The sequence below is a fragment of the Cryptomeria japonica genome, chromosome 2 (genome assembly GCF_030272615.1).
Source record: "Cryptomeria japonica chromosome 2, Sugi_1.0, whole genome shotgun sequence".
NCBI lineage: Eukaryota > Viridiplantae > Streptophyta > Pinopsida > Cupressales > Cupressaceae > Cryptomeria > Cryptomeria japonica.
This window is the reverse complement of record NC_081406.1, coordinates 263,001,498-263,027,658: the sequence shown is the minus strand read 5'-3', so window position 1 is coordinate 263,027,658 and position 26,161 is coordinate 263,001,498. Positions and strand designations below refer to the sequence as shown.

Below are 26,161 nucleotides of genomic sequence, written 5' to 3'. Positions count from 1 at the left end.
TCTAGGTTTGAAAAAAAACATCAATGCCAAGAACATGATTTTTCACCATTTTTTGACAATTTTGTCATTGTTTTCACAATTTTTTCAAACCCTACCAATGTTTTATAGTTTGAATCCTTTTTATTTTGAATCTTAGATTAGATTAAATTTTTACTAATTTCAACTAATCTATAATCATTTAAACTAATTTAATTTATTTGTTAATTTTTTTATTAAAATATTAACTTGTGCTTTCACTTTGTTTGTGTAGGTCAATATATAATGGCAAATAGATAAGGTGAACTGCATCTGGTTTAGCTTCAAGGTCTGTCCCATCAAGGTCGGTGCCTCCACCATCATTTGTAGGCACTCGTCCTAAAGGAGCTAGGGATCTTGTTTAGGAGTATGCCTATCAAGGACCAAAACCTGGTTCAATTTTTTGCATACAATGAGAAAGAATATTTCATGGAGGCATAAACTGCCTTAAATACCATCTCGCAGGCATCAATAAGCATGATGTCAGGGGTTGTCCTAAGACCACTAAGGAAATAAAAAGAGAAATGAATGTCATACTTGCAGCCACGGAAGAGAAAAAATTGCGAAGGGAGAGGTCAGAGCTAGCCATGCAAGAAGCCATAGTTGCTTCTCAAGGTGCCCCAGTCAACCTTGAAGCAGATGAAGAAGCACTTCAGAGCATGGTGGACTCTCTTCGTGGCCCACATATCCGCAACTCCACCACCACCATAGGCACCACTTCAGCTTCTTCTAGTAGAGCATCAACATCAGTACCACCAATAACACCGTCTCTTATACATTATTATTTTGTGCCCAAAAACACACCTGAAGCACAGCCATCATTGGAGGCAACTGGGAGGAATAGGGAGGCACATGAGCATGTAGACATTGCATGTGCTGATTTTTGGTACTTTAATAGCATACCTTTCAATGTGCCAAATAATCCTTATTGGCATAATTTGGTTACTCCATTGGTAGTTGCAGGAAAAGGCTACAAGGTGCCTTCTCACACAAACTTGAGTGGGAGGTTAGTTCAGTTGACTTAAATTTTTTGATAACTTATGTTGAGTTTTAAAATTTGGACTCAATTTATGATAATTTATGTTGAATTTAAATTATTTCTTTAAAAGTTAAAATTGTGTACTTAATTTTATTTCGTACTTGTAGGTTGCTCATGAATGCAACTAATAGGGCAAGAGAAGTGGAGGAAGAGAAAAGAAATGATTGGAAAAAATACGGCTACACTATTCTTTCTAATGGTTGGATGGATGCGAAAAAACACACTACAATCAATTTTTTGGTTGCTCGCAAAAATAATGTGGGATTCTTGAAATCAGTGGATGCCTCCACCAAAATGACAAATGCAAACAATTTGGCTCTAATGTTGGAGCAAGTTGTCATGGAGGTGGCAGTTGAAAATGTAGTGCAAATAGTAACTGATAATACAGCAAAATGTGACAACTAGTAGAATCCTCCAAGAGAAACATAGCACACCTTTTTGGACACCTTGTGCAACACATGTCCTTGACCTTCTTTTGGAGGAAATAGCCAAACTTGATTCGGTGACACCAGTTGTAGAGGATGCAAGGAGGATTACAAAATATATCTACAATCACCCTTGGGTTCTTCACATGATGAGAGAACACACCCAAGGGAAAAAAATTGGTAAGATCGAGTGTTTAAAGGCTTGCAACAGTTTTCTTAATGTTGCAAAGCATTCTTGGTTCATTGTCGGCTTTGAAACAAATGTTTGTGAGTCAAGCATGGCTAGACTCAGCTTATTCAAAGAAGCTTGAAGAAGAAAGTGTTGCATGCATTAGCTTCAACAACCTATTCGCACAAAGAGCTATAGAGATTGTGAAGGTAACTTCAAAAGTTCAAATAGTATATTTAACTTTTTTAATTCAAGTCTTTCATTATAAATGTGTAACTTTAATCTTTTTTATATTTTTAAATTGTAGGTGTCAAAGCCCTTGGTTAGAGTAATCCGCTTGGTAGATGGGGAAAAACACCAATGGGGTATCTATATGAGGCCATGGATAGGGCCAAGGAGTCTACCAAACATTATTAAGGGGGGACCGCCTCAAATTTGATCCCTTATGGAAAATTATTAATGGGAGGTGGAACAATCAACTCCACCAACCCATCCATGCAATAGGATACTTCCTCAACCCTACTTTTTTCTACTCAGATTCCTTCTCAAGTCCTAGTGGAGAGGTTATAAAGGGCCTCGCTACATGCATTCAAACGTTGACATCCAATGTTGAGGTGATAGACCGCATTGTGGTTGAATTGGATGATTATATGGAAAAAAAGGGTAATCTTTTCTCTTTAGATCTAGCTAAGAGAGAAAGAACTACTCAAACACCAGGTATAATATTTGGAGTCTTTCACATGCATCTAACAAGCTACAAATTTCAAATTTACAAGTCTACAACTATTGATAATTTGATAATATATGTTTTGACTTTTCTTTCTAACTCTTCAATATTTTATTTTGTAGAGTCTTGGTGGAGAAACTAAGGTGGAAATGCTCCAAATCTGCAAAGATTTACCCTTCGCGTCTGTTTACCCTCTGGGTGAACAGTTTAAAACATACAAATAGAATACTCAATGCAAAAAAATTATGCCATAGATACCAGATAAGATCAAGCAAATATAAGAGATACTATTCCATTCGTAATCATGCATGTCTTTACAAGTGACCTTCCATGGTATATAAAGGAACCGAGGGGGTGCGAGGCGCAACTGTCGCACCCGTAACTACCATCCCTTGGTTACCATACTAACAAAGACAAGTACTACTTAATTAACTATGGTTTTATTCTCGTACTATATTACCGCTAACATCATCCCCCCCAAAAAAACAAGGTCGTCTCCGGACAACTTACAAACAAAATGGGGAATACATTGTTACAAGTTACAACAAAACACAAAAACTAGGGGGTGCAAAGGGCGTCCCTGATGAAGAGGGTGCCAATGTGCGGGGTGCGGCTGTCAAGCAAGCCCGTAGCTCATAGACCTGCTCAGTCCGCAGCTTGAGGTCCAACTCTGCAACCATCTGGCGTTCCATCACTATCTTCACCATCATTGCCGCCTCCAAGACCTCTTTATCTTTCTGCTCTACCATCTCCAAGGCACTACCTAGGCGACTCTCCAACAAAGCCCTGTCCTCGCGAGCGTCTGCCAACTCTACCTCCAAGGCACACTTCGCCGACCTCTCCTCGGCTAGCACTAAGTCCAAGGTAGCGCGCTCTGCCTTGCATGAGGGCTTCTCCCAAGCCAATTGCTCTCTGTGCGACTCCTCCAACTGCTGGGATCGAGCAACCAACTCGTCTCGTGCCAACAAAGTCTCCTGGCGCTGGGTCTCGATACTCTCGGCAATAAACTGTGTCCTCCGCAACTCATAGTAGATCTCTCGGAAAACCTGCTCTATCCGCTGCAACAAGGACTGTCTACTGGTCTCACCAACCTGTTCGCGGAGGCCCCAATCCTCCAACATCTGTAAGGTCTCCATAGCAAGCCATCCACCAAACTCAAAACATTGTGTGAAGTGTGCTGTGCAACTTCCCCTCATAAACCCAAGTAGCTGCTACAACTCCTCCTTTGTCCGAGTATCTCCATGAGACCGCGCAGAGGCTACCATCCATCAGGCTTCCACAACCATATCAACAAGGAACTGCTCCAATTCCCTATCGCCCTCCACTCTCGGAGATGCTAGGACACCATCTCTGTGAGGACTTTGGAATGGCTCCTCATGCAGGGGCCTGGGAATCAACTCCTCTTCCTGTCTAGGACTCAGCACGAACTCATGAATGGGTGAGTGGTCACTCTGCACAATCCGTGTTGGTGGACTATCTTCGACCAGGTCCACAATCTCGTGCAGACTTGGCTCCCGCCGTGGGGAGAGGACCGCTACTCCAACTGGTGCTAGTGGCGTCATTTTGTACCGACTCAGCCACGCACTCATGTCCATTTGGGAAGGCATATCCATCTAGGAAGGCGTATCCATCTGGGAAGGCATACCACTCCCTCCAAGCTGCTTTGCTCATATGGCCTCCCTTTCTACCTTCCCACTACTTTCCCCAACCTCTACTGTTGCCGTGAGACTCCTGTCGTCAACCACGTGATGCTCTAGTAAGGCTACCACTGTTGCAACTACTTGTGGGGGGACTATAATCATGGGTGTCCTGCCCTACCCAAAACCAGGAACCGGCACTACCAATAGTGCCGCTCCAGAAAGAGTCGTCTGCTCGGGTAGCTCACCTGAGGGTCGTGTGGCTGTTGCTGGCACAACTGAGAGAGGTGGAAGTGTGGCCATCTGTGCTACTGTAGAAGATGTTGTCCCCGTCTCCTCCTCCACCTGTTGTGCGCCTCTACCCACCAATCTGAAACTACCCCCAGTGGCCTATGATGTGTCGCTCTTGTCTTCTACCTCCTCAATCAGGTCACTAGACGGGGACTCCGACTCTGTCTCCACCTCCGACACCACCACTTGCCGCTTTCGTTTCTTGGCTGAGTGTGTATCTCTGCTCATTGCCATGGTATCCAAGTGAATCCAATAAAATATAGGGGGCTGCCCAGGGTGTATGCAACTGTGTGGTGCCAAGTGTTGTGCGTCCGATGAGCCCTGAAGGCGTACCGCATCCAAGAAGAGTCCAATCATGTGGTAGGGCATGTAGAAGGTCCTGTGTTGGAGGGTCATGAATTCCTCCATCCTATCTGCTAGTACTAATGCCCAATCATATACTACACCATTATGGATGCCATTCACCAGCAGTACCTGTGCCATGGAAATATTTGAGGCCCTACTCGCTCCCATCAGGCGGCTATTCGATACATCCACAAGGCACCGCCAGATCCCCTCTCTCAAGAACGACTTCTTCAGACCTCTTCCTTTGCTTGCATGCTGGAGACTATCAAGTTCTGTTTGTGTGAGGTCGTCACGGCACATGAGCTTGAGAAGTTTATCTTTTAGATCCAAGGATATTTTGTGGGCCTTGTCCACTTTCTTTCCTTGCACCCCCGGAATAGAAAAACCTCTTGTAAATTTTGTCGAGACGAAGGATGCTGTAATCTATCGGTGCTCGTAATCAATTACAGACTATTGCCTGTGTGGGTCATAGGCCCAATCATGGCCTGCAACACCACCTCAAAGTCCTTAATACAAAAAATGGGCATCTGGATGCCCCACTGTACCTGTGTCTATCGCAGCTATGTCTTCATGGGGTCATCATGTGGGGTCTCGTTCCACCATTTCCTGCAATCTGTTCCAGTCAAACCCTCGAAGGTAATGGTGTCCATCGTCACATCATTCTTTGTTGCCATCTGCTGCTGCACTTTAGGTTGTACCTTTTTCCCTTTACTTTTGTTGTTGTCCACCATGTCGCCCTTGACCTTCACACCCGAAGGAAAGATCCAAACAGCGTTCGTATTCCCAAAGGTTGACGGCACTGTGCAGATAACTGTTGTAACTGCTTTTGCCAATTTTCCCCACCACTGGCGTCCATTAAATAATTATGCCTTTGTCTTTTGTGCCCTCTTTAAAAAAAAATAGGGTTAGAATAACGAGCTTCACGTGCCTATTTCCCTCCAAGAACTTTTCCTCCAATTGCTACTGCCCCTCGAAAAAAATTTCCTTTGTTTTAATTGTTCTGTTGCAGGGTAATATAACTCCCCCTACGGTGGGAGCACGGGCTCCACCGTATGGTGAGCATGTGGCTCCACCGCACGGGAGCACGTCGTGCCACTGCACGGGAGCACGCGGGCTCCACCGCACGGTGGACACGTCGTGCCACCGCACGGTGAGCACGCCGTACCACCGCACAGTGGGCACGCGGGGCTCCACCATACGGTGGGTCCGTGGTGCCACCAACGCGTTCCGTCGTATGGTGCTTTTTTCATTTTTTCATTTTTATTTTTATTTTTTTTAACCCCGTACGACCACCTATCGTACAATTTTTTTTTAATTATTATTTCTTAGGGAGGATTCGGGGTCGGTCCATTGCCTCTGCTCGTGATACAGTTTTAATTTCGACCCATTGGTACTACCTGCAACCACTCGTCCATCCAGTGTCCACAACTTCACTGCCCCGTTCTCTGCCACCTCGCGGACTTTATATGGTCCTAACCATCGTACCTTGAATTTGCCTAATTTAATCTCATTATGCCCATTATATTTCAGTACTAGTTGTCCTGGAGCAAACCTCATTCGTTTCAAGTGCTTGTCGTGCCATAGCTTCCTCCTTTGTTGGGCTGCCTCTGTAGCCCACTAGGCCATCATTCTTTTCTCGTCCAGCTTGTTCAAGACATAGAATCTCTCCCTTAGGCTCTCCATGTCCCCTAGTTTGTTCTCGATTGCAATGCGGAGGCTTGGCACCATGAATTCCGCTGGCACAACAGCTTTCTGCCCGTACATAAGTTGGAACGGAGTCTAGTCGGTGGTCACCTTGTAGGTTGTGCGATAGGCCCACAAGGCCAAAGGTAATTTTTCTTCCTAGTCTTCTCCCTTGACACCGCACGACTTGTAGATTACCCCCATGAGAATCTTGTTGGTAGCCTCGGCCTGCCCATTGGCTCGCAGGTAATAGGGACTAGCCAATGAATGAAAAAATTTTAATTCAATAGTGAGGAGTTTAATAACATGGTTCACAAAATGTCCACCCCTGTCGTTGGTCAAATGCATAGGGATACAATACCATGTGATGATTTGCTCATAAATAAATCTTGATGTACTTACGGCTGAGTTGTCAGGTAGGGCCCGCGCTTCAACCCACTTGGTTAAATATTCTGTGGCTACCACAATGTAGCAACACCTCCTAGCGCCGCTGGCCATGAGTGGCCCGATAAAATCCAACCCCCAGCGCTCAAACAGTTCCTGAGCATGCGAAGGGTTGAGGGGCATGAAATCCCTCTTTAGCGGCTTCCCCACTCTCTGAAACGTATCACAACCTACTACCCATTCTCTGGCATCATTATACAATGTGGGCCACCACAGGCCTACTAGCAACACCTTTCTTGACGTAGTGTCTGGTCCCATATGGCCTCCCGCTAGCCCCTCATGTGCCTCCCTCAGAACGCTTGGCACCTCTTCCTCCATCACACATCGACGTAACACCTGGTCGGGTCCCATTTTATACAACAATCCATTAATCAACTGAAACGTGCGGCTTCTCAACACGAGTTTTCTTCATTCTCCCGGTGGCATACCTTGGGGGAATATGGAGGTAGAAAGATATTCCCCGATGGCAATATACCATGGTGGCAGTATTGCGATCTTGAATAGGTGAGCATCTAGAAAGTCATCATTCACCCCCTCTGGCGACTCTCCAGACCTAATCCGGGACAACTGGTCAGCAATGACATGGCTCTTGCTTGGCCGTACAATTATTGTGAACATGAACTCCTGAAGGAGCAGTAGCCACCTGCTTATCCTGCCTTGGATGATGGGTTTGTTTACCAGGTACATCAAAGCCTGGTGTTCCACATAGAAAGTGAAGGGTGTCGCCAGCAAGTAGTGCCGAAATTTTTGTACGGCATAGACCATTCCGAGGGCTTCCCTCTCGGTGGTACTGTAGTTCTTCTTGGCTTTCGACATCAACCAACTGGCAAAGTAGATGGGATGATCCAACCCATGTCCCCCTTCTTGCGCCAGTGTAGCCCCAATGGCATAGTTTGAGGCATCCACGTGTACATGGAATTCTCGGTCCCAGTTTGGATAGGCCAGAATGGGTGCTACCACCAGTCTCCTCTTGAGTTCCTCGAATGCTTCCCCTTGTGCCGATTCCCATATGTACAGTTCGCCCTTCCTTGTCAGTTTGTCCAATGGAAATGAAAGTTGGGCAAAGTTCTTAATGAACTTCCGGTAATATCCGATGTGTCCCAAGAATGACTTGACTCCCATCACATCAATGGGTGACTCCATTTCTACAATTACCGGTACCTTATCCGGGTCAGTTTTCAGTCCAGCTTTACAAACGATATGGCCCAACAACTTTCCTTGTGGTACCATGAATTTGCATTTCTGTGGATTTAAGGCGAGCCTGGCCCTTCGGCATCTCTCCATGCACTCTCTTAGCACTACCAAGTGAAGGTCTTCGCTACTAAAAATTGACCAATCATCCAAAAAGGCTTTAAATTTCCCACCGACATCTTATCGAAAATGTGAAGGACTATCCTCTAGAAGGTTGCAGGAGCATTGCACAACCCGAATGGCATCCGATTGTACGCATAGACTCCATCTTCCACCACAAAGGTGGTCTTCAAATTGTCCTCCTTAGCTATCGAAATCTGGTTGTATCCTGAGAAGCCATTGAGAAATGAGTACATTTCATGGCCAGCCACCTCCTCCAGGATGTTGTCTGTGAAGGGTATAGGAAACGGGTCCTTGATGGTGACTACGTTGAGGCACTGAAAATCCACGCAGATGCGGATCTGATTGGCCTCCTTCTTGAGTGAGATCACAATCGGCGAGACCCACTCACTTGTCTCCACCCGAAATATGATGCCGGCCTCCAGCATCCGTTTGATCTCTTCATTCACTTTGGTAGCATAGTTCTTATTCATTCGGTGTGGCCTCTTCCATACCAGTTGGGCTCCCGGGACCAATGGTATCCGATGGACACACATTTCTAGCAGGACCCCCTTCAGATCCTTGTAGGACCACGCGAATACGTCCTTGTATTCCAAGAATATTTTGAATGTTGCGGCCTTCAGCACCGGGCTCCAATTGTCGCCTACCCAAACATTTCGGGGGTTGGCAATGTCTCCTAAGTTTGTCTCCTTCACAGTGGGGTCTTCATTCCGCATTGGTCTATCCTTTGAGAATTCGTACGCCGAAACATCATTCACTTTGGCGTCTCCCTCCTTATACTTCGTGTACTATGGCAAGACCTCCTCCTCCTCGCCTGGCTCATCCTCAATCTGTAGCATGTGACAAGCAAGGTGAAACACTTCATAGTCTTCCATTTGCCAGTGGAAGAGTCCATTCAATGAGGAAGTGTCATCTTCTGAACATCCACCGAGTTCAAGCACTCCTTCCTCGTTTGGTTCCCTCTTGTCTTTACCTTCATAGGAGTCCCACTCCCATCTGTTTGAATCCTCTGAATCTAAGTCAAATGACGCAAGTTCCTCGCCGACAACCTGGGTCCTCAAATCAATGGTGTACTTCCGCCCCCCTTTCTCCATGGAAAAGGGTGTTCTTCTTCCAGTCGTGGTTCACCTTTGTTGTAACCAGCCACCCTCTCCCTAAGATGGCGTCATACCCCTTCTTCTTGAGTGGGAGTACCACAAAATCTAGTAGGAAGGATTGTGTGCCGATGGTCACCGGTTGGGCCATCAGGGTGCCGAATGGCTTGATGTCGTGCTGGTCTGCACCTACCAAGTTGAATGTGGGTGGCCACGTATCCTCCGGCAGCACATTCACCCCTGAACCTTCATCCACAATGGTGTCTTTGAGGATAGTCCCGAGAATTCCCATCTCTACTACCCCAAGATGCCGACCACTATTTAAGGCCAACAACATTGGCTCAGCAGAGCGGCTGACCGAAACTTCCGCCCGTGTCGCACCCGAAGGTGCCTGCACAGTGGTTTGTATGGAACTAAAAATGGCGGTTCTCAGCTGTGGCATTGTCTCTAGAAGGTCCTTCACCCTTATCGGCGCTTCCATCTGCAGTACTTGTCCAATTATGTTATTTTCGGCTTCCGTACGTGTTGATGTTTTTTTTATGCACAAAACATTTCAAAATAAAATACCAAGGTAATTTACCCTCTCTTGAACAAAATCACCTCAGATGCTAAGAATGAGATCAACTAATGAGGAAAATAGATAAGCACTTGTTAATAACTAATTGAAGAATATCAATCAATTTTAATATATTGAAATAGATCAGGTAGGGGACATTACATTAGGTGATTAAAAATAAATGCAAGCATATATAGGTCTTCATGTACCTAGGAAAGTGCCCAAGGGAACATAGAGTGTTGAAAAGATTCAATATTTGTGGCCTATGTAAAGACAAATGTAATTTTCAATAAGGGACACCTTTTTCTATCATTTATAATGCTAAAATCATAAAAAATACCCTTTTGGATGTGGGAACAAGGAAGGGGAAGAGTCATGCACTCATATTTATTGACTAGTTTCATAAAAAAAGGGAAAAGACAACTTTTTAGGCACCCACTTTAGAAAAATTGAAAAGACACCTCTTATGAGGCCTCCTGGGGAAGTTGAAGAGTCATCTATTGGCTATGTGTTGTATTTCTTGATTGACATGTGTTGTTCATCAATAGTGGGAGTGGTATTTCCAAGAGGCACAAGAATGCTATAAAAGGGAGGCTTTGGCTAGTGTTTAAGCATCTAGAGTTGAGTCAATTACTGAGAGCAGATCCAAAGTTGAGTGGATCACTGAGAATTGATCCAAGGTTGAGTGGATCATCTAGAGTGGTGTGAATCGTTGAAAAGTGAGTGTGATAATTTGAATTTGAGAAGAATTATCCTTCATTTGAGAGTTGAGTTGTAGTTTTTCTTGCAAGATTGGTAAGCCCATGAGGCCAAGCATTGAAATTTTTGAATATTTCTGTTTCAAAGTTTTGGAGTAACAAGAAAATCAGTTGTTTTTATTTTTGCAAATTCTATGCAATTTTCTTTGTTATTCTATGCATGAACCTTGGGTGGAGTAACCCTCATATAATGTAAAAAAGCATGTGTTTTGGGTGTTTTAGGGGAGTCCCCTGCATCAAGTCTAGTATCAAAGAAGAATTTCCTAAGCGTGCAGACAAAGCGTCAAACATGAGACAATCTTGCACAAGGACTTGAAAGTGGAGTGTGTGAGTTTGTTACTATCCTCCAACAAAGGTTGAAGCTGGGTAGAAGGTGCACATAGTTCCTCCAATAAGAGAGAGTGGGAAGAGGAAGTGAGAGGTATCTTCCAAAAATCTTTGCTGGGTAGAGGGTAGATGTATGTTAGTCTGTCGCAAATGTATGTGCAAGTTGCAAGAGGAACTACATAAAGAAGTTGTGGAGTAAGTTTCCCTGAGTGTGTAAACAAATCGCCGAAGGTGAGGCAATTTACACTAGGATTTGATTGTATTGAGGATTTTAGAAGTTGAAGATTAGAAAAGAGGAAGAAGAAAATGGCATTCGTCATTGGATGGATTCTGAGGATTCATGTTCTTGAGACGAGAGAGGAAATTAAGAGATAGAATGAGAGTTGAATTTATAAAGTTACAATAGCAAGTGAATGAATAAGAGAAGAGATTGAAAAGATACCAAAAAAGAGAAAAGCAAAGAAGAATAGAGGTGTGGATTATTTTCTTTCTAACTATGTTTTGATTGCAAGAAAGGATGATGTAGTAGAGTGCCTTGCATGTGACACAAAAGGAGAGGTTGCTAGAGGACTTGGAAGGTCCAATATTCGATGGAGATGAAGAAGAGTTTGTGGCAAGGACAGGTCTATTGAAAGGCATGGAGAACGAGGTTATAGAGATTGTAGCAGAAAAAGAGATTTCTTTAGAGGACATATATGATGCTAAGGAGGATGATTTACTAGTTCAAATTGAAGAAGAATGGGATAAACTTATTGCAGGTGGATAAAATGTTGCAGCAGTGGACATGGTTGCAGTAGTCGAGGCAAAATGGCTTGCATCAATTGAAGATAAAGGAGCATGTCTTTGCGAAGGCATGAAAGAAGAAAAGAAAGAGGTTGCACCTATGGGTGGTGTAGTAGTAGATGAAGATGTAATAGAAGTTGAGAAATGTCCTTTAGAGGGCATGAGGATGATGGAGAGCATGGAACAGCCAAACAAAGAGAGATTGGTTGTAAAGCAAGAGGATGTTAGAAAGGTATATGTTGAGATGGTAAGTGCAGAGGAAATTACAGAGTGCATTTGGTGGATGTGATTGGACTTGGGTGGGTTAAAACCCACAAAGAAGAGAAGAGGAATGTCGAGTTGTGAGATGAGGGATGCTAAGTGCAGTAATATTTGAAGGAGGAGGTCAGATGATGGTGGAACAGATTCCACATTAATGAAGAGGAGTGCAAAGAAAAACGATGGCGGTTGGCTTATGGTGGAGCTAATTCCAATCAAGGAAGATAGAGAAAAATAGAGTTTTCAAAGGATGCTTATTCCGACTAGGTGTTGGAAAAGGAGAAAGAAGAACCAATCAGAGGTACCTATCATAGTGATGGAGTTTGTTAAGATTGTTGGCAATCTGAAAGGGTAGCCTACCATCCAACTTCATTTTGTGAGACCAAGCTCACAAAATTTTCCTACCTTGGGTGTCTGATACAAGAGCATCCAGGGGTGTACGACAATCCTACATCTCCCAAAAAATATTGTTATTTTTATTTTCTATTATGCTTAAATGGTTAATAATAAATGCAAGCATATATAGGTCTCCATGTACCTATAAGAAAGTGTCAAGGGGACATAGGGGGTTGAAAATATTCAATATTTTGTGGCCTATGTGTAAAGACAGCTGTAATTTTCAAAAAAGGAGACCTTTTTCTATCATTTATAATGCTAAAATCATAAAAAATACCATTTTGGACATGGGAACAAGGAAGGGGAAGCATCATGCACTCATATTTATTGAATGGTTCCATAAAAAATGGGTAAAGACACCATTTGAGGCACCCACTTTGGAAAATTCAAAAGAGACCTCTTAGGAGCCCTCCTAGGGAAGTTGAAGAGCCATCTATTGGTTATGTGTTGCATTTCTTGACTGCTATGTGTTGTTCATCAAGAGTGGGAGTGGGATTTCCAAGAGGCACAAGAATGCTATAAAAGGGAGGCTTGGGCTAGTGTTTACGCATCCAGAGTTGGGTGGATCATTGAGAGTCAATCCAAGGTTGAGTGGATCATCTAGAGTGGTATGGATCATTCAAAGTGGAGTGATAATTTGAAGTTGAGAAGAATTCTGCTTCATTTTAGAGTTGAGTTGTAGTTTTTCTTGCAAGATTGGTAAAGCCCAAGAGGCTAAACAGTGTAATTTCTGAATATTTGTGTTTCAAAGTTCTAGAATAATAAGAAAATCAATTGTTTTTATTTTTGCAAATTCTATGCAATTTTCTTTGTTATGCTATGCATGAATCTTGGGTGGAGTAACCCTCATATAGTGTAAACGAGCATGTGTTTTGGGTGTGTTAGGGGAGTCCCCTGTATAAATCATTGATTAAATTGAACCTAGAACATTGCAAGAAAGATTATAAATACATTAGTGGTGAGCATGAGGTGGCAAAAGAGGATCATTTCGGTTAAACTAGAGGAATAATATTAAAGTTGATGGATGAACAAAATAGATAAGTGGATGGAGGAAAAGGAAGCATCAACAAGGAACTATATGCCAAAAGAGAATTTAAAGCACAAAGCAAGCCTAGCTACAATGTGGGTGAACCAAAAGGCAAGAACAAAAAAATACATGGATTACAAACATTAAAGATAAACCATCAAAATAGAAGACCTGTTGCGAAAGAATATACAACTTATGAAGAATATGGATAGAGATAAAAAGAATCCCCTAATATTAATCTCATGAGAAAGGACCGATGCATTCATCATCAACCATTGTGAAAGAGTCAATACAAGATATGATAATATCCATAAGAGAAGGGCCCAAACTAAGTGAGCCTAGTTGAACAATTCAAGAGGGGTGCAAAGAACATCTCTTGGAAACTCTCCTATGTCACATCTCGACCTTGTGCTTGCAGCGATAATTCTATAATTGGATGGGACTAATGGACATTTATCTTATGTTGTTTAATTTACGAATAACAGTATGTGCGTGAATGGTAATTAGTTATTCTCTAAAAATGCATGGATTGAAATTGAAATAATGATGTATTATTATATGTTGCAAATTCTTTTGATTACAGTTATGGCTTTATGGACTAACATATTAAGACAAATATGAGTGTGAATGAGTGCAGGAACATGTCAAAGACAAGAACATGGTTGAGGCAGAGATGACCTAGTTGCCTGGCAATAGCTGGCATGATGCAAATCTGATTCACACACTCACTTAGTTGTATTCATACTACATTATGAATGGTTTCCTTATGCATTTTGTGTTATCATGGATACGTAGTTTAAATTGTGCGTTATGCTTTAAATGATGCTTATGATCATTGTTTTCTTATGTTTTTGAAAATATATTTAGTTAGAAAATAAAAAGATTGTATTTTTTATTTTTTATTTTTTATTTTTTTGAGAAAAATCAAAGCAAAAATAATGAAAAAAAGGCAAGCACCTATTCATAAAAATCCACGCATCTTTCTTATCTTCACACTCAGCTTCTTGGAAAGAAAAAACACAGCAGTTTCTTGGAAGGGAAACACAGCAGTTGAGCAACAATTTTGGCATGATTTCTCAGAGACGTGGACGCCAGTTGATGCAGATTCTTGACAAAGAAAAAACAGCGAGAATCTTATCATTTTGGTTGCCTTCTTCAACGGTTTAGACAGCAGATTAATTATTATTGACGGCAGCTTCTGAGCTATGTTTAGCTGGTGATTTTCTGAGATTTATTGGCAATACACACAGCAGATTGATCAATAATTTTACCAGCAGATCTAACACCATTTTGAGCAGAAAATTCATTGATTTTGGAGGGGTTTTTAGCAGTGGCTTTGAGGGTTTTTGGAGCAGCTTGTTTTGGAGCAACTAAGATCATTTCTAGCTCTTCTTCACTGTTTAAATCCAGTATGTGGGTTCTTCTTTGATAATTATTTGCCATGATTGCATGTGGAATGAAAAACATGTGTATTTACAAGTAATTTCTGAGTTTAATTTGCTACCCATATGCAAATTTCTTTTGGGTATATATATGCATATATACATGTATATACCTGTGTACATACATGTATGCATAGTTTGCAGACTCAGACTAGGGGATTACTCAGAAAGCCCAATTTTTTTGACTCAGCAAACACTCTGCAACTTAAAAGTACTAAAATTTCTTATATAAAACACCCTTTTTTGCAAAATTCAATTACAAAATGTATCAAATGAGTCTAAAAACAATAAATAATTTAATAATCAATATTAATATATAAATTTTAATCAATATTTACATTATTATATACATTTGAAATTTTAAACAATATTAAAAAAAATTAAACATATTTACATTTAAAATTTTAAACAATATTGAACATATTTACATTTAAAATTTTATATAATAATAAAAATATATACATTTAAAAAATTTAAACAATATTAAACCATAATATTGAAATGATATTTCGATATATACAATAGAGACAAAAGGCTCTATTTATAAAAGATTACAAGACGATGTTTCTAAAAAGAAACAATCGTAAACAACACGAAAGGAAACTTATTAAACCAACTAAGATCACCATTACAGAAACATTACAATATTATTTTAATACCCTCCATTAATGGTCATCATTCTAACTACCCTACAAAAGACATAATCTGCAGGTCTTTTGGTCACGAATGCATAGAAGGCAGCCCCCTTCTCTTCAAAACACTCTACAACATGAGCCTACTGCTGAAACGCTCCCTAGTTCTGCAAAACTTCTAGATATGACCAAGATAACCACAATCCTTCCAACCTAATGTTGGGTAACAAAGCTATCCCTCCCTACAGCTAGAGACACCTAGATCAGCTTCTCAAATTGAAAACACGATTTTGAGGAAAAATCGTCAAACCCTCCACTGCTTTAGAAAAACAGCCGCGATTTTGTCAAAAAATCATCAAAAACTTTTGTAGATGAACAAGAATAAGAGATTTGTCTATGTTTTGGCATGCGAATGCTATGTTTATTAAGGAAAGTAGATTTGTTTTCTGTGTGTGTCTTTTGCATTTACCTTCCAGGATGATTGTTGAATATGGTATAACAATGGGAAGTAGATATAATATTCCAAATCTACCTATTGTTTACGGTTTATATGCTTGGCCAATCTATGTGGACCATCGAAATAGATGGATGTCATTTTATATTTGTTCTCTCTGCCATATTCCAATATTACATCAAAGCATATTCTTGTATGATATGCATGTAGATATATCAAGAATGCACTGGATCCCATCCTACCTGCCCTTTCTAGGTTGTTTGTGCAGGTTCGGGTGTTCTTCAAGTAAGAAGAACTCCGGGGAAGTGTATGCTTTGTGTTTGGGTGGAAGAGCACCTAAACCATGTTCTCAACTCTTGGTCTGCAGATGATTGTTGGGTTGATGGTGGCTAGAGACTCCAGTGATTATGTCATTTGTACTCTCATATCATTTCTTGTACTTTTATATCCTTGTATTGCGGTGACTAGTTGGCATGAGAGCCAAGTCATATTTCTTGTATGATCATATACATGTACTTCAGATCCTGGATAAAACATTTACTTTCACACATGATATATATATATATATTGAGGATGTTTCATTATTTTTCCATATTTATGTGAAATTGAGCGTTTATTTTATTTCGTGAGATAGTTAAGGTTTGCGAACCTTACATCCTACTATCCATGATTAGAAAGCCTCCTATAGTAGAGAGGAAAATTGTAATATGCCCCTGTGCACATCTCATGGAATGTAGTCAAGGAGTGTCTGATCCTTCATACCAATGAACAATGGTTATACCACATTTGGTGAGAGAGAAGGGAGTTAGGGTTCTCTAGCAATAGAATGTAAATTGGAATGTTGCCTCCCCAACATACTTTCATATGTGTGTGAATCAATAGCATGCAAGAAACGCAGACCCATCAGATACACGCCATAATTATAATGTTATGGATTTCCATACTTTCACTTCTTACAGCCAAGCAATGTACTTTTCATTTATTTCATTAGAAATTGATATTCATTAACCTAAAACAACTTTAAAAGAGTAGAAAGGAAAATTGTGGTATGCCCCTGTGCACATCTCATGGAATGCAGTCAAGGAGTGTCTGATCCTTCATAACAATGAACAATGGTCATACCACATTTGGTGAGAGAGAAGGGAGTTAGGGTGCTCTAGCAATAGAATGTAAATTGGAATGTTGCCTCACCAACACACCTTCATCTGTGTGTGAATCAATAGTATGCAAGAAACGCAGAGCCAACAGATACACGCCATAATTATAATGTTATGGATTTCCATACTTTCACTTCTTACAGCCAAGCAATGTACTTTTCATTTATTTCATTAGAAATCGAGATTCATTAACCTAAAACAACTTTAAACAACCCACACAAAAGCACAATGGAAATAATGTAACTGAGAAACAGAATCAAAATCAACAAGAAGAAGCCAGCAATTCTCAAATACTCAATAACACCTTATCCTTCACAAATCTTAGACACTCAATAACACCTATCTGCAATAGTTATTAATAGTTGTCAATATCAGCTAGCAGAAGACATGGGAGGCTTTAGATTACAGGACCACAGTACAATCATGACTAAATTATAGTCCTAACACCTTTAAATCTGATTACTTTCATTAATCTGAGTGAACATTTAGAAGCATCTATATGATTTAGCTTCTTAAGTTCAAAGTAATCCATGTATTAAGCCTAATTTCAGACATGGAACCCTAATATTCAGAAAACATATAAATAATGACAAAACATACCCCAAAAGACAAAATTATCAATAATTATTTTTAAAACAGAAACATAAAGGAATGAATCCAAGAACAACCACCTCAGCAAGGGCTAGATAACCATTTTCTGAAGCATTTTCTTTGGCATTTGTCCTCCGATGTCTGCGTAGCAACTGCAAATATGAGAATTTTGTAAAGTTTCATCAGTTTTTTCTAAGAAGCTTTGAAGTGTATTAACAATAATAACCAAATAGATTTATTTTTCCAATATTGCTTCTTGGATTATGACCTTGTATTGAGAAATTTTCTTCAACGTTGGTAATATTTTTTAGCTTATTTGAGGAAACCACATTTGCAATTTAAGTGCATATGGATTCAGATTAGTTTGACAAGATTTTTTAGCTTGCCTGCCTAAAAATTTACAGGATTTTCCAAGTAAATTTCAGAATACTTTGTAGTTTAACTGTTAACAACCACACCACTATTTAAGTTTCCTCATAGTTTCTACTTTCGTGCTGCTGAATTCAACTATATTATGTTGCAATTTGCATCTAAAGCTTCTACTGACGAAGATTAGAGTTCCTTGGGTCATTCCAAAAGGATCTGAATACACCACAATGAGCTTGAATGTGATGAGAAAAAATTATAAAGATGGAATTCACAGATTTGCACCAAAGAAAACAAAAATTGCATATCTAATGCCAAAATTAATATATCATGTACAATGTGATGTATATGAGAACTCAAGGAATAGTGAAAAAGGCTAATCTGAGAAATGGAGTTGCTGGTGAGAATCAGATCTGCAGATAAAAAATAAATGAAGAGATAAAGGAAATAAGTGAGAAGCCCTTACTCTAAAAGAATTTTCAAAAATTAAATTTATTAAAACCTTAAAAAGTTTGATGTAAACAACCAACCCTTACTTTTTGTAGTTTTATAACCTAAGTTTTAGCATTTGGTTAATCAGACTGGAATAATACTGAATTATTAAAACTATATATAAAAAGCATATTAAGAACCATTGTGATTTCCATATTCAACAATGTTTTGTAATGCTGCATTGCTATGGCCCTGAAAAGTACTAAGCATGGATAGAAACAAATACACTACAAATTGAAGGTAAATATAACACAAAAGTCAAATGCATAAAACAATTTTGCATATCAACTAGTACTTTCACAGAGTTGAAATCCTCCTTTTTAGGGAGTATTCAAATTCCATGTACGAGAAAACATTCCTACCTTGCAAGGAGTCAACTAGAGTAACATAATTCATTTGCGCAAGGTTGGTTTGACCAATTTTTTTTAATATGGAGGTCATTTCCAAAATGTGCCAAAAATATTGTGTTGTAGTAAAAATATAAAGGTTACAAATGACAAAACTATGCTTTCACCATTATTGTTCATCATTTTTACAAACCATCCTCTCCCTCCGTCTTATTAATACATGCACAAGCAAAGGCATGATCATCTATTTTAGGGTTTAAGTGCAATCCATCTTATTAAACATCCATGATCTTCTTCTCCACAGCTCAGGGGTTGCCTAGAGTGGTATAGGCATCTATTGCACTCAAAAATGGCAATACAATTGAGTGGCCAATAACATTCCCCTATTGGTCCTTCCATGAAGATAGCATGGTAGTTGGTGGATTTCCTTGCTCATCTTGTGTATTTGGATCATTTTGTGGCTCAACAACAATGCAATATCATATATATAATTGTTATAAAATGTGATCCTTCCATGTTGGGAAGTGGCCTCTATCATGTGATTGTATAAGTGATTGTTGGTTTGGAAATAATGGAATTCGTTCATGTGGTAGCATTATCTTATTAATGGACATCATTAATCTTGCTTTATGTTTTTGTGTTTGTATTTACATTGCATTATTGTAGTTGAAGAGTCTCGTTATTGCTTTAAGCCCATCTCAATGTTGATGTTGATTGGAAGTGGCCTTCTAAGTTGCTTTTCTCTTGTTTGACTTACATTTTCATTTTCCTTGGTTTCAAACTTTCAAAGTGATCTTTGTTGAATTTCACTTATCTTAGGATTTGTGTACTTCAAGAGGTTTTCATATAGCCAAGTTGGATCCCACATCCTCATGAACATATCCCCAAGACCACTCACAAATAGCTCAGAAAATGAGGAAGTTATGCTTTGTCTCATGGGAAAAAGTTGTTGGTTTTCGGCTTGGTGTGCATTTTTGGCTTTGTTTACAAAGTTGCTTACACCATCCAAAATTACAAACTAGGCTTGACACTCCATAGTTTCAAGTTGCAATTGGATCTCAACATTCAAGGCTACAAGTTGCAATCGAATCTCAAAGTTCAATGTGTAGCAAGGCTAGAGTTCAAAAACCCATCAAACATGGCACTTATGAGCTATATCAATATTTTGAAGTCCAAGGTAGGTCATGCATCAACGTCACGGAATCGACTATGCTTGCACAACTGTCAATGTCAAGCATTCCCCAAGGTTCGAACTCTTGTGGAACCAGCATTCAAAAAGCATTTCTAGTTGCAGACGTGCAAAGTGCAAATGCATTCCAAGGTCCAATGAGCAACTGGTTCAAGGCCTATGGTCCAATTGCATTTTGTAGATATGTAAAATGCAAAAGGATCCCAAGGTACGAACCTCTTCTTGTCCAGGACCCAATGTCATTCACACATTGTAAGTTTACAATTTTGGGATGTCTTCCAAGTCCAATGTAGTTTGAAGGCTAAAGTTCAAGGTTTGGCATGTCTTTGCAAGTTGTAAATTGTCAATGGGTGTCGAGCAACACAAGATTGCAATTTGTGATTGCACTCCAAGGTCTAAACCCAACCAATATGCCTTGTGCAAGATGCATTCAAGGTTCAAAGTCTAACCCACAAATGATGCAAATTGTATTTTTAATCCAAAGTCTAACCCACCTACAAGTTGTTGGAATCGTTTGCCATTGCACCAAAAGCTCCAACTATCAACGCCCAATACAAACACCGGATTTAACCCAACCCATGGGAGGTGGTTAATCCATGTCATGAGTCCCCAAGGAGGTGTTGACCACCAAGTCAACAATCTCCCCCTCAGCACTGACTGAGCCTTCAACACTCACTAACGGGAGAATCGACCCATGACCCAAGGCTCTGATACCAATTGTTGGAATCGTTTGTTGTTGTGCCAAAAGCTCTAACTATCAACACTTGATACAAATGCCAAATTTAACCCAACCCATGGGAGACGATTAAACCATGTCACAAGTCCCCAAGGAGGTGTTGACCACCAAGTCAACACAAGTTCTTGCTAGAAGTCCAAAATGACGGTTTTGGCCCTATTGGTTGTCATAGTTTAGTGAAAGTTGGAGAGTGGTTTAGAGAGATATTAGGAGGGAGTTTTAGTGGTTTGGTAATCCTACCTTTCTTCCATGCCTTATTTTCGTGACAAACTTGGTGTCTTGTCCCAAAGTAGAATGAGTCTTCTGAATGTGTCCTCATGCTTTTGCATTAATACCCTCCAGGTTATGTTTTGGCATGAAAGACGAGAAAAATTTTGGAGAAATTTTGGATTGGTATTTTATAGTGCCACAGCCATCCAGTTATACCCTCAACATGGCCCTTAAAGGAAGTTGTGATTGAGTATGATTGTATGTGAGAAAAACAAGAATATGGATACAGAATGAGGTTGCAAAGAGAAAATTGGATACTGGGGCTTCTTCCCTGGCAATTAAGCATGAAAGAATGTATTAAGAAACCCTAACCTACACAATAGTCCTAGGCAGGAAAAACTCATTTGAGAACAAAACAGAAGTAGCTATTAACAAACCACAAAAAGACATGTTTTCTAACTTCCTCTTGCACAAAATTTCCAAACCAAATATATCCATTGATCCTGGAGATGTCACTTTAAGGCAAAACCCATGTGATAAATCTACATTCATATGCGACAATGAAAGACCAACATTCCATACAAAAGTTTCTAAGCGATTTCTTGTAGCTACAAGACCTATTTCTATCAAGGATTAGCTATAAAATCGAGAGCCTCTAAAAATGGGAGGATTACAACTTCTTCTCTAAGAATGGATTTGTCCATCCAGCAACATGGTCTTTGGTGGGCAATGAGTATTACATCCATGGCCTTGATTCAACCAAGCATTGGACTAAAGTGGTTGAAGAAGCTATGTAGTAAGCCTTGCAGAGGTTGAATCTTTTTACAGGTGGGTGGGTTGCAAACTAATGACAAAAGAATACTATGGCAAAGATTTAATCTGTGACAAGAATGGAAAGAAGGATAAATGCCAATTGATAGTTCAAAATTTCAATATTATGATATATGACATAGAATTGAAATTAATTTTTTTGGTCGGTAATAATATGCATTTTATTAATATTCAAAACAAAAGTACAGAAGTTAAAGTCTCAACTTTCCATCATCAAAAAACAGCACCAAAATTGCTCCGAAAATGGAGCCCAAAACCTACCACCACCTACCCAGTATCCTGCCCTATACACCCATTAATATCTTTAACAGTTAAAACATATAACAATCAATAATGAAACTACCAAAAGCCAGCTTTAAACAAAAAATACAGAGATTAACATTTCATTTCGTCCTCAACACTTTGAGTGGCACATTCACCCATTGATCTTTCAACTCAAACCCTTTATCTGGTTCCTCCATCACCCCCGCCTTCCTCTTGCCTTTTGCTTGCTCTCGTTCTCCCATAGGAAGTGCTTCAGCGAATCTCATCCAATGTATGCCTATACCTAGCATTCATCCTTATTAGTCCCCTTCGCCCAAGGAATAAACGACATCAACTGTTGAGGAGTCTCCTCATCTGTGCCCTTAGCCACCTTCGTAGGCATAAATCCTACTCGCGAAATCACTCGCTCTAGCACCAATTGCAAGCCATACAACCAGTTATTCTCCACACAACCCTTCAAAACCCACTCGACTTCTTTCTAGCCAACCTCCAACCCCCACGCCGCCACCATTGACACAATGTTTTGTATCTATGTTCTATCATCAAGAATTCTTCACCGAGAAGTATCTCCATGATCTATATGAAAATGTCCTCTTCAAATTTGAAGAGATTTTTCATTCTCTTCTTTGTGATTTTACCCAAAAACGTGAGTTGCTTTGATGTTATCAATGAAAAGGTGGCCTCCATGTTGTATTGCATTTGCAATTGCCACCTATCTTTGTTTGTGAACACCAAGTGCAATCTCTACAGGATTTATTTATCACCCTGGCAACCCGTGTCACATCACCCCGCCACCACACCCTTTCATTAATGCATTCTGAAGATGCCAACGTACTATACCAATTCAAAGATCGAGCTTGAGATCTCAAAAACCTCCACCGTACCATTCAACTCATTTAGTGACAATGCCCACTTAAACAACCTGTCAGCCACATCATTTCTTGACCTCATCATATGCCCAATTTCAAATTCATCGAAAGTTTGTATTAAATGCTTGGCAACGAATACATATTTGTTTAAATTTCAAGCATGAATTCACCCTTTTTAATGGCATTTATGATAATCAAAGAGTCTCCTTCAAGTTGTATTTTCGAAAGGCCCAATTTTTTTACCATTTTTAATGCTTCAATAGTTGTTCGTGCCTCAACTTCATTATTCATTCCCTCTGATAGTTTTGAGGCTCTAATTGCTACAACATTACCCTCCCAATCCCACGCCACATATCCAGGCCCCAACAGTCCTGGATTGCCCTTTGAAGCCCCATCAGAGTTTATTTTATACCATCCTTCCCTTGGTTTGGAGCACTCTACCACCTTCACGTTGCAGGAATCCAGATAAACCCAAACAAGCCCATTAACATGCCACATAATATTGAAATTTTGATCAATTGGCATTTATCTTTATCATCTTTATCGCTACCATTGATCAATAATAAAGTATCATACTATCAAATGTATTTACAATTCTATATGTTTTTTAAATTTTTTACACATAATATGTACAATCATACCCAAGAAAAAATGAATTTTATTATACCAATATACCAAAACCATGTACCTATACCTAATCCTATACCAAAACTAGCAACTTAGCCTTTCAACATTTTGAACTTCACCTAACTTACTTACCATTCCAAGCATAAGGTATATGGCTTCCCCAATCATCGATCTCTTGCCAAATTTTATTGCCAAATAAGTGCGAACCTTTTGGCGTTTTCATGGCCATCCTTCTCTTTCACTATTTTGGGCATGAGTTGCCTTGCTTCCTGTTGTGACCATTTCACACATCGCCCCATCGCAAATGGGGACCCCCTCTTTTTGCTCGTTTTTTTCGTTTGTTTTCGCTTTCGTTTTTAGGATTTTGTTAGTCAGTCAGTCGTCTGGATTTAGGGTCGAGCCTTAGGGTTTTAACTTCTGTCTTTTCAGGCCAAAATCCAGTCATTTTGAGAGCTTTTTGAGCTTCCTTTCGAAGGATGCAAATTTTGAATGCAATGAATTCGCCAGAATGGTCTAATTTTCAATTGGAATGTTGATGCAGAGCTTTAATTTGTCTAAGTGTTGAAGATGAAATGTGAATTTTTGTCTGATTGAATATTTTTGGCCAAATTTTGACCCTTTTTGATTTTGATCCTAGGCATTGGAAATGATTTGTTTTCGCCTTGTGAAGTGTTAAAATGTGAAAAATCATGTTATTTTGGCCTGTAGGAGCAAAATCGCTCCTGTCCCTCAGTGAAGGACCGGAGCTACAAACCCAATTTTGCTTTGTCCTTGCGAGATTTCGACGACTTGACGATTTGAAGAGGTCCAAAGGGAGATGTTTTATCAGATGAATATAATTTGAAGTGCAAATATGAAGAAGAATGACCCAGAATGCTAAAATCGCTCCTGTCCCTCCGGAAGGGACCAGGGCGAAGTATGTTATAGCTCCTGTCCCTCTCCCAGGGACCAGAGCGATATTCTTCATTGGGCAAAATCCAGGCCAAGATCAAGTCAAGTTCATGTTTGGTGGCAAGGAAGACAGTGAAATGAACTCATTGAATATAAATTGAAGATTTTGAAACGTCCATAAGGGTCCCGAAATGCCTAGTTCGCTCCTGTCCCTCTCCAAGGGACCAGAGCGATTTTTGTTATAAATGATTTTCTTGTCCAGTTTCAATCGATCCCAGGGCATGAATGAATGGAGTGGAGCATGACTAATCCGTTGAATATAAATTTGGAAGCTAACGAAGTGGAATGAAGACCACAAGAGCGAGATCGCTCCTGTCCCTCTCCAAGGGACCAGGGCGATACAGTGGTTATATTGCTTCTCACTCAAGTTTAAAACCGATCCAAGTCAAGACGAAGGGTGGCAAGAACGTTTCAAGGCATCTTCATCGAGCACAAGTTACCAAGGTCATCACATTGAAGAAATTTGCACTCTAAGACCCAGTTCGCTCCTGTCCTGCAGGAAGGGACCAAGGCGATATTAGGTATATTGGCCAACTCATGCAAGAATCACGTAGGGTCAAGGTTTTGCAAGATCGTAGAGGGTCCATGGTATGATCGGAGGGTGATATACAAGGATTTCGAACGTAAAATGATCATCAAATTGAACACAGAGACCATATCGCTCCTGTCCCTCTCCAAGGGACCAGGGCGATTTACTTAAGACTCTTCATTTTGCTTCAAGTTCATGCCAAGTCAAGGCTTCACAAGGTTGTAAAGGGTTCAAGACGTCTTTTGAGAATGACATGCAAGAGTTTTGAACGTCCAAACGTTATCAATCAAGCTAAGGAGTCCATATCGCTCCTGTCCTTTGGACAAGGACCAAAGCGATTTCATCAACAACACTCTATACTCCTTCAAAGTCAAGGCAAGGCGAGGATGGACGAGATAAAAGACGTTATTTCGAAGGCAATAAACGATGAACCAAGGTTAAATGTTACCAACTTGAGCTCAAAACGGAGAAAAAACATGGACCGCTCCTGTCCCTCTCCAAGGGACAAGGGCGATGATCCTTATAACATCCAAACACCTCATGAAAGCAAGTGGGACGTGCGTGGAATGGACTAGCAACGATGTTATTCGCCTAGCAATGGAAGTTCGAAGATCAAAGATGCAAGAATTTCAAGCGAAAACTTTAGGATCGCTCCTGTCCCTCTCCAAGGGACAAGGGCGATGATACATCTAAAGACACTCATGCACACATGCGAGGCAATCTAATTCGAAGAACCCAACAAGATGATCGATTTTGAACATGGAAATGAAGGAGTTGAACGTTGAAAACGCAAGAATCATGACAAAAATGGTGAATCGCCCCTGTCCCTCTCCAAGGGACCAGGGCAATGAGGTACGTCCACTTCATTTTCAAAATTTTGGTGCCAAATTAACCTCTTTGAATTCATTTTAATGCTGAAGTTCGATAAAATTTAAAATCCTATTTAATTGGCATTTAATATGGCGTTTTGCATTTATTAATTATTTTGCCTTGGTTTAAAAATCGAAATTTATTAATTAAAAAACGAAAGGCATTTAATTAATTATTAATTAATCATAAAAAAAAAAAAATCGATTGGGGCGCTTTGATATGGAGGTCGGTCTTATTATTTAATTAAAAAATCATTTTAAAATTGCTATATTTTCCAAGTCGGCCTTGATAAATGGAGAGGTGCAAGCGCTATATATGG

The 26,161-nt window shown here is 40.1% G+C and overlaps 1 protein-coding gene across 1 annotated transcript in view; it reads right to left on the bottom strand.

The window, feature by feature from the left end:
• Positions 1-26,161, bottom strand: part of LOC131056066 (uncharacterized) — a 252,670-nt gene that overhangs the window by 184,266 nt on the left and 42,243 nt on the right. Inside the window, exon 5 of the mRNA XM_057990398.2 lies at positions 17,642-17,713. Coding sequence (XP_057846381.1) covers positions 17,642-17,713 — 72 coding nt within the window. The remainder of the gene's footprint in view (positions 1-17,641; positions 17,714-26,161) is intronic.